Below are 9,479 nucleotides of genomic sequence, written 5' to 3'. Positions count from 1 at the left end.
TGAGTACCAGAGGCTGGCCGAGTGGCGTGTTGGTTAGGAGTTGGCTTGGGACGCCAGCTCTGAGCAGCAGGGCCTCGGTTCGGATCCCACATGAGGGCCAGTGACGCTGCGCCCTCTACAGCTAAGTTGGTGACAACAGCTCGACCTGGAACTGGGCTGCTGTGAGTCGCCCGCGATGGCGTAGGCTGCAATGGGGCTGGCCAGGAGTGGGCGTGAGCTTTCATGAGTTGCTGTAAGCCGCTGTGAGCAGCCGTCCAATGGTCGGCGAGCGACTGCCTCACCCGGGAAGAGTGCGATGATAATACCAACATGAGCCAGTGAAGCGATGTCCTCCACAACTAGACTGAAGAATAAAAGGACAGCAACTTGTCTGTTCCCCTTCCCCAATTCCCCAATGCTTTTCCCCTCCCCCAATTCCCCAATAAAATCTTAAGAAAAAAAAAAAGAATCCATGAGAACTGTCTAGAGGGCTATAAAAATATACTTAAAAAAATATGTTGAGTACAAGAAAGGAGGAACATTGTCGACAGATAAGATTGGAACTAAAGTATCTGTTCCAAACCTCCTTTAGGTTACAGTTTTAGCGTAACTACACTTTCCAGATTTGTGGGCAGCTAGGGTTTTACATGCAAATTGGGTTCCACCAAATAAACAAACACATATGCCAAATTTTTTTCTGCAGCAGTGTTTTCTGTTCAGCCACTTGCTTTGGAGGTCTCAAGAGGATTGATTGTAGAGGTGGTAGTAGTAGTGGCAGCAAGTTCCTGATCTCTGGGTAATTTACAGGCCTCTTGACTTCCCCTTTCTTAGTTGTAGCAGAAGTAATAGCTCTCCTGGTTGGTCAGGCTGATAGTGTTTATTTGGAATCTTTCTTAAAAAACCCGCCATAGAGCCCTGATGTTCTAATGATTTAGTAGATATCTAATTTCCTATATTCGATCCTTTTCTGCTTAATGTTTTCTGATTCTGAAAAACAAACTCTGATTGATACACTAAAAATTCCAAAATTTTGTATCTTTTTTCAAATTAACCTCATTTTAAAGAAGTTTTTGAAATGTTTAGTCAGGATTTTTCCTGCTGAGTGAGAAATTTAATTTAGTAAATAATTAACATTTGGAGTTATTCTTGGTTAGTCTGAGTATTCGTGCATGCTACAAAATGTGGTCAAAAAAGTTATTTCATCTCTTTTTTTTTTTTTCCCCCCCCAGTTATTTCATCTCTTAAGGAAAATAACTCTCTCTGAGCTTCACCATGTTGTTATCCATTGTGCAATAACACTACTGTTCTCTGGTAGTTTTTAAATGATTAGACATGAAAGTCATAGTATTGCAATCTGATGTTCAGAAATGTTAGGATTTTCAATTTTTATTTTCCAAACATTATTTTAAAAGAACATTAAAAGCATCAGAAATACAAATCTGGCCTAATGGTTAACATCAGAACAATTATAAAATGTTTGACATACACACTTTGCATCACAGTAAAGCATCAACAGAACTAATATACCCTGCTAATTAGTCATATTCAATTGGATTCTCATTACTTTTAGTTCTCATTTTAGCCCTTATGAAGAGAGAAGTTATATACATCTAACTATATGTACATTTAGATACAGAGAAGGGCTAAGAATCTAGCCCACTATATCTTTCATGCAAGTTAAATCAATAATTTCTTGATGAGTGAGCATAAAGAGACTGAATACCTCATATGCACATGCTTAGTTTTCTTAATGCTATAAATTTCACCTCCCAAGGATGGGTCAAGTCATCTCAAAGGTCACACAGGAAACCTGTCACTTTTAATATTACAAGTATAAATTACATTTTAAAAAAACTTTTATTGAATCACATTTGAAATGCCTGGCCAAAAAAGAGATACATACTTTAAAAAGTTTGAAATATTGTCTTGATTGATGTTATTAATTATAAAGCTGTTTGTCTTATTGGAATAAATACCAAGCTCTGAATTTAGACTAAAGTCTAATTCCTCAAGTGCCACAATTCATCAAATAATCTTGAGAGAGGTTATTAGATTTCTTAATTCTTAGTTTCAAAAGAGGTAATACACTAACCTATCTCATGGGAGTATTAATGAATGAAAACAGTGTTATATTAAAAATATAAAATTACAATTGAAACTAGTAATAGTGACTTCCAAAAATAGCATTCAATTACAAAAGAAATGTGAAAGAGTGGATATTTTCTGTTCTATTATAAAATTTAATAGCAAAAATAAAGGGAGAAAGGGAAGGGGAGAAGGAGTCCTAAAAGGTGAATTTAAAAATAAAATGAAACCCATATCTCATACTTCAATCTCAGAAATAGAAATGACTGATTGATACCGAAAGGTAAGAGCTGTTAGATGAGGCTGAACAGAGTTCTAGCTGAGTCTCTACTGTATCTTCTCCATGCCTCTCATGACCTCTGTACGTGGGAACAGCATGGGGGTGGGAGGGTGCTATAAATTGAATACCTTTCATCCAAAAGAACAAAGTGCCTTCCAATCTGCAATAACTGTTCTTGAATATAACAATTTATAAAGATAGGTTTTGTATCTTGATGCTCATCTTGTGTCTAGCAGATATAGTTAAAAAACTGTAACAAGTTCAAATGCTAACTGTATGATGAAAATATTTTTACATAAAAATGTGAGTTTACATTTGTTATGCTAGGAATCACAGCATATATAATAAAATTAGTTTTAGGTAGAGAAATACTTAATCTAGTTTTCCTACTGCCCACCTCCAGTTTAAGATTAATGGGAGAGAAATAACACAATTAGTTTGAAAATAGATCATCTTAAGAATTTTTCTATCACAGTAACATATAAAGAAAGACAAAAAAAATATCTATATAGTTACTTGGATACTCTTTGTCAAGTTGTTAACAAACCATTCTTACACAGAAGGAAAGCATAAATCAAAACATCCCAATCTCATCCTTGTGCCTTCTTAATAATAAAGATCGTCTAACACATAGCAGTCTAGATTGCTTCCCACATAATAACACCCTGACTGAGATGACCACATTTAGCACCGACTCTCCCAAGAATAGCATACCTCTGCCATAAATGCAGTCCTCTTCACTAGGATAGAATACTCCAAAATAGAATAATTCACTTTTACCAAGCAAAAACATCTTTCTTTTTAAAAGAACTATAGAGCTACTCAATTGACACAAAATAATAATATCTATAATAAGAAATGGTAGTAATCATAATACCATATTCTTGGTTGACTGTCTTATGAAAGGGAAAGTATCTAATATTTGTGGATTTTTGGTAAAAATAACTATAGATAATATACATTTCTGATTTTCTGCTTTAACAATATATTTACTCAAATTAGCCTGCTTCCAAAAAAAGTGTATTGTTCCCCATTTCAACACTTCAAAGAATTAAAATTTATAATTAAATTAATAAAAATAACACCTCAGTAAAGATCATACCTTCGCATTCTTTAAAAATTCCAGCTCACATATACGTTGAAGACCCATAACACTGACTCAAATGATCATAATCAGTTCATTCTCTACTTTAACATAGTAGCAGGATCATTCCTAGGCATTTATTTAAAAATTTAGTACAAGAGATTGGAGCACAGGTCAGGGTAAAAATCTAAATAACCTTTTACATCAAATCTCAAAATGTTAAGAAGCCGCAAAGAAATCAATAGATGCTAGTACTTCAGGCAAAAGAAAATCACAACTGCCAACTGTTCAGCTGAATCTTTAAGTTTTGATCTAGTACTGGTCTCACAAAAGTGAACAAAACAAAACCCAAAAGCCCATCAATTAGTATCAGAAACAAAAGCAGTTTACACATCATTTTCCAGCCTCCAAGACTCTAAACAGAAGGGACTGGGATCTGCCTAGTTGAAGTGCTGTCATATTCTTGCATTAAATCATTAGTGGTGTGATAATGCATGGCAATGTATGAATTGGCAAATCCTTTAAAAGAGTTTACTGGCTGTAAATTACAGATGCTCTCTTCCTGGGATGGGCTGCTGTTATAGATGCTGTAGTATGGTTCAATCCGAGTGTTGATGGGGGTTGAGCTGCTCTGACCATAGTGTTGCTGTCCAGCCGAGATCTTGGGACTGACCACACTTTCCTTCGAATGACTTGGGCCACAAGCCTGGTCCACAAATTTCTTCTGAGGCTTGGGCGACAACATGTAGGCAGAGTTTGTTTCATGATGGGAGGATTTGTTTCTGTTGACTTCAAGGTTCCCTTTTCCCATGGCTCGAAGTCGAGTCTTCTGTTTGCAACAGAAAAAACCCAGGCCTATGTATTGGAGGCACCAGAGCACTTTCCTTCTCAGCCCTGTACTGTTCCGAGAATATATAAAAGGGTTTAATCCCGACTTGAAAAATATAAGGGTAAATCCAAACAGTTCAAACTGGTAAAGGATGAAACTCCCATTGCTGGATAGAATGACCTGCACCAAGGAAATCCCCAGTGGAAGACAGCACACCAGAACCGACAGCACGATGATCACGCAGGTGACCACCGCCTTGGAATCCTTAACCGTGGAGAGATTGACAGCTGATATCAGCTGGAGCCGGCTGGCTGCAGGGGTGGGCAGCTGGCTGGGACTCTTGGTGTAGCCATGGGTCTGAACATGCTGCAGCTTGTTGTAATTCTGGTTCCTGTATAGGGCAGGCATGGTGCACTGGATAGGATCTCCACCTCCCTTCACAGGTGCCCCCATGAAAGGCTGTGGTCTGGAAGCATCAACTGTAATTACAGGGGGGCACTTTCGGACTTGAGCATTTTTCCGCAGGGTCTGAGCAATCATGATGTAAGAGACAGAGACCACAGCAACACAAAAGGTGAAGTCGACCACATAGAGAGACAGAACGGCTTTCCCTTCTCCAGCAATCAGGCTGGACATGGGGAGGCAGAGGTGAGACTTGCTGGTTTTCAAGGTGGCCAGGGTGGCGAGGGTGAAACTGGTGGCCCAGAGAAGCAGAGTGAGGAGCAAGGTGCAGGGAAAGGAGGCCGTGCGGTTAGGCTGCTTCCCAAGCACCATACGGAGCCGGTGCAGGGCAATCACGGCCACCGTCTTGAGGGACATGATGATAAAGCCAGAACTGGTGAGATGGAAGGTGAAGCAGAAAGCATCCGGTATGCTGCTGACTGAGCTGAAGTATAATACAAAGGTGAACATGGGGGCTGTGACTCCACAGATGAAGAGGTCACAGAAGGATAGGTTCAGGATCATGAAATCAAAGTTGGTTCTGAATTTCCTGAAGGCTGGATCAAAGAAGGACAAGAAGACAATGAAGTTGCCGTAAGAGCCCAGGCAGAAGATGACGGCAAGAAGGAAAGTACAGGTCACCAAAGTGGCCGTGTGGATGAAATCCTGCAGATTCTCCTGGACAGCAGTGCTGTTTCCTTCCTGGGAGTGAGGCACATGGAGCGAGGTGGTGTTGGGAGAGTCCTGAAGGTGGTCCGTTGAGTTCATCTTCAGAGAGAAAGGACTTTTCCTTCTGTGGGAAGGGAGTCAGGGCCTCAACTCACAGATGAGCGGTATGTGACAAGAGAGACCCAGGGCAGAAAAGCCTGCGCACAAAAATGCATACCCAGAAACAGAAAGGAATTAATGCAGAGGACAGAGTGACCTCATGACCTTTGACAAAAGCACTAGAAGCTTTCAGCACAGACAGCATTTCTCCTCTCAAAGCCCAGCACACACAAGACACAAACACCTCAAAAAATACGTTCATCCCGCTAATTTTAGGTTTTATGATGCAGTGGTTTTCAAATTAGTTTAAGCATCTCCTGGAGAGCCGGTTAAAAAGAGCAGATTCCTGGGCCTCACCCATTTAGATTCTGATGGAAGGGTGTGCAGATGTTCCTTTCAGAAACGCTCTTGTACCAGGCACTGGAGATACAAAAACACAACCTCTCGCTAGAGATCGCAATCTAGTTAGAGATCAGCCTTCGTAATGACAGCCTAATGTGGAAAATCATGACAGCAGGGTGCTGTGGAAGTAAGAGAAGGGGAGCCTAATGCAGCCCCTGGTGGAGGCTGAGAGAGGCTGCAGGGAATCTTGGTGAGGGGCCGGCTGGGTGAAAGGTGAGGGACAAGGACCAGGGGACAGACACTGCTAGGAAGGGAGCAGGTCTCTGCAGCAGGACTGAGGCGAGAAACAGCACGTGCTTCAAGTATAAGCAGAGGGTACTGCTGAAGGATACTGTGGCCCTTTACACAACCCCCACAAATCATCAACAAATCCTATTTCTTTCCCTAGGAAGAATCCTTTATTTCCCAGTATTTATAATTTCTTCTCCCTGCTTGTGATTTCTTGGCCAACGCCATACCCTCCTTTGGAAAAAACTTTGTGTAAGACCACATTTGAAGGGAAAAATGAAAGTAATGAAGGGTTATCAAAATTATATTTGAGATTTACAAGGTGCAAAGCGACCACTTTGTAAACTCTAAATTGCTATGTAAATGTGAGTTATCATTATTCCAAAAGGAATATTCTCATGAAGCAGGAGGTATGCACCCACTCATGCATTTATTCACTCAATTTACATTTATCATGTGCATACTATATGCCAGCTTGATGCTAGGTGCTATGGGTAAAAAGATGAGAAAACAGCCTCTACTTTGAAAAAATAACTTGTTTTTCTTCTTGCTCCTTTTTCTTAACCTTTTTTTTTCTTTCTATTTTGCAGTGAGATTTAAAGTACGTTCTGTTATTTCAAATCCCAAAGCCCTGAGTGGCCTGGTGCCCACCATGCTTCCAAAGATATTTTTCAAGTGGGACAGCTTAAGTTGCTCCCTGGAGACTGATGCAATGCTCTTGACAACCAAAAAGTATTTGCTCTAATCCAGCATTTTAGGAATCACCAATGGCACTGGGGAAGTCCAGGGGTGATGTTCAGAATATTTAACTGCCAGGTCAAACTAGGTCCCAGAGGCCTCCAGCTGTGCCAGAGGTTAACCCTTTAAGTGCTGGATCATGGGGTGCAGAAGGGGCCAGGTCAGAGAGGGATTGCTGGGGGCTCCAAAAAGCAGCTATGGACCACCCAACAGAGAAGCCTCTCAGCATTCAATAACAGGTATGGTTGTGCCAGTGAGTGTCAGGCAAATTTCAGTCCTGAGGAGATCCATACAACTAACTGGTGTCCTTCATGAAGGAAGAGGATAACCTCTTCCATATTCTCAATGGACAAATAGTGAAGATCATGACACTATGATGAATTTCTCCACTGGGAAGTGAGACCAACTTTTCTGTATTTTCCTTATAAAAGTTCTGTGAGAAAGAATAAATATAAATCCTGATCTGTTGTTTCTTGATGATTAGAATTTTAAAAATAATAATGGATAGCTTGTTTTCATTTAAGATTGTGTCCTGTTTCTGAACCCTTTTTGATACCAATGTAGCAAAAAAGACATCTTTTTACTGTTTGTTTTTTAAATTGTAGGATTGGGCTTAACTGGTGAAAAGAGAAGTAGAAGAGAAAACCCAACATAAGGAGAGGGGAAGAGCAGAGAGGCGATACTATTGTTTATGGCAAAGCCCTTCTGCCAGCAAGGGTTTCTTTCCTCTCTGGAAGCAGGGAACTGAGGGAGGGTGAAGAGGGAGCCGGAATCTGGTTTGGGAGAACGATAAGGAGGGAGAGTCTGGAATTAGGATGCTAAGAGAATATCAACCAAGTGGGTAATAACGAAGAAGCCGGGCGATGGAAGCTATGAAGACCCCAGGCTAGGGGATACTCAGAGACGCAGTGATCAAGGGGGTAATGGTACAACGAGGCACCAACATCAGTCAAGGGCAAGAGGCGGGAGGAAAAACGATCTGGAGGTGCTCAGGGGCAAATTTCACTGTACAGTTATCATTTTTGCAATACATTCAAATTGTTTTCAAGAGATTAAAAAGTAAAGGAAATTCTAGGTCAGGAAGATAATTATTGGTATCATTATTAGTATATTTTACTAATATATATAACTTTACTGAGTGCTAATGACGTGCCTGGCCCTGTTCTCAGTGCTCCATACTATTAACTTATTGAATCCTCAGAACAACCCTGAGATAGTATAACTTACCTTCATTTTACAGATGAAGAACCTGAGTCAGAGAGAACACCTAAGTTAAGGTGGTAGAACACGAATTTGAACCTAAGCAAGTTCCTCTCTAAAGCCCGCATCTCTCACCACCATGCTACACAGAACAGCAGAAACCGAGGCAGAGGTGTTGGTGGGGTGGGGACTCTGGGGATCGCCAGGTCAGAAGACAGTTACAGCAGCTGTAATTCACTGGGTGGTTATTATATGCCGGGCACTTATACTAGAAGCTTTACGTAAGTTGTCAAACTGTATTTCACTCTCAGTATAATTCCATGAAGTAGAGTAGGTATTGCAATCTCTTTACAACTCCAAGTGCCTGGAACCCAAAATTTGAAAAGAAAAAAAAATACACACACACACACACACACACACACACACACACACACTTCTTTGCTCCGTTCTGTCAAGATTGATAATTATGGTTCTGGTATAAAATAATTATAAACTATTCCTATTGGGATAATTAGGGGAAAAGGAATAAGACGCTGGGAAGAGAAAAGGGAGGAAAAGCAGAAGACAGAAGTAAAGATTTTTACTTTTTTAAAGAGAAACATGAGAAGCAATAAAGGAGATGGAGGGAAAGTAAACCCAGGTCTTAGTACTAACTTTGGGACAATAAAAAAGAGGAGGCTGAGATCACAATTCGCAATGGAGTTCTGAAGGCAGAACTATATAAATGCTCAGTGATTTGGCAGTGGGGCGGGCGCGGGGGGATGACTACCTATTTGCCATGCCCGAATATTACGTAAAGGTTACCAACTTTCTTTTCAATACAAGCACACAAGCTACTCTATCTCCGTGACTATACGCAGGCCCTGGAGGAAGACGTGATTAAAGTCATGAAATCAGAAAAATTTTAAGTTGGGAGGCCAGTCTTCAGCAGGCGGGTCAGCCACCCTGACCCGGAATGGATTCGCGTCCTACGCATCTTGTTACAACCAAGTCAGCAGAAAGGACTTCCCGCCAAGACGGGGCCGAGCCTCCGGCCGCTTAGGGCGCTGGCCTCGGGACACCCGCGAGGACCTTCTCCGCGCGCTCCCCAAGTCCTCTCGTGACCTGGGTTCTTCCCACTCATGCTTTTACCCCTCCTGCCTTCACTTCCTCGAGGGCAGGCACGTTCAGGGTCGAACCCTCACAGGGAGCGAGGTTCTCGTTACCGCGACGCCCATCGCGTTTGCAGAGATCAGGGGAACCTCAGGGAAGCTGGTGACTCGCCCAAGGTCACTAAGATTTCTGCGACTTCAGAGCCCTTTGTCCCCAGGTGAACTACCTCTGGAAGCCTGGAGCAGCTGACGGGCGGGCGAGGGAGCCGGGGAGGGGGGGGGGCTGCGGGGCTCCCTCCCCCCCAGTCTGGGCTGGCGGCGGGCAGGGGCTCCCGGGTGGGCGGGGGAGGTCAT

At 41.9% G+C, this 9,479-nt stretch overlaps 1 protein-coding gene across 1 annotated transcript in view; it reads right to left on the bottom strand.

The window, feature by feature from the left end:
- Window positions 1-2,250: 2,250 nt before the first annotated feature.
- GPR75 (G protein-coupled receptor 75) overlaps window positions 2,251-9,479 on the bottom strand; it is an 8,242-nt gene continuing 1,013 nt past the window's right edge. The window contains exon 2 of the mRNA XM_019662133.1: window positions 2,251-5,564. Coding sequence (XP_019517678.1) covers window positions 3,844-5,466 — 1,623 coding nt within the window. The 5' untranslated portion in view covers window positions 5,467-5,564 and the 3' untranslated portion in view covers window positions 2,251-3,843. The remainder of the gene's footprint in view (window positions 5,565-9,479) is intronic.

The sequence above is a fragment of the Hipposideros armiger genome, unplaced genomic scaffold (genome assembly GCF_001890085.2).
Source record: "Hipposideros armiger isolate ML-2016 unplaced genomic scaffold, ASM189008v1 scaffold_366, whole genome shotgun sequence".
Classification (NCBI taxonomy): Eukaryota; Metazoa; Chordata; class Mammalia; order Chiroptera; family Hipposideridae; genus Hipposideros; species Hipposideros armiger.
Note: the sequence above shows the minus strand (reverse complement) of the source record. Positions and strands in the feature narration are given on the sequence as shown.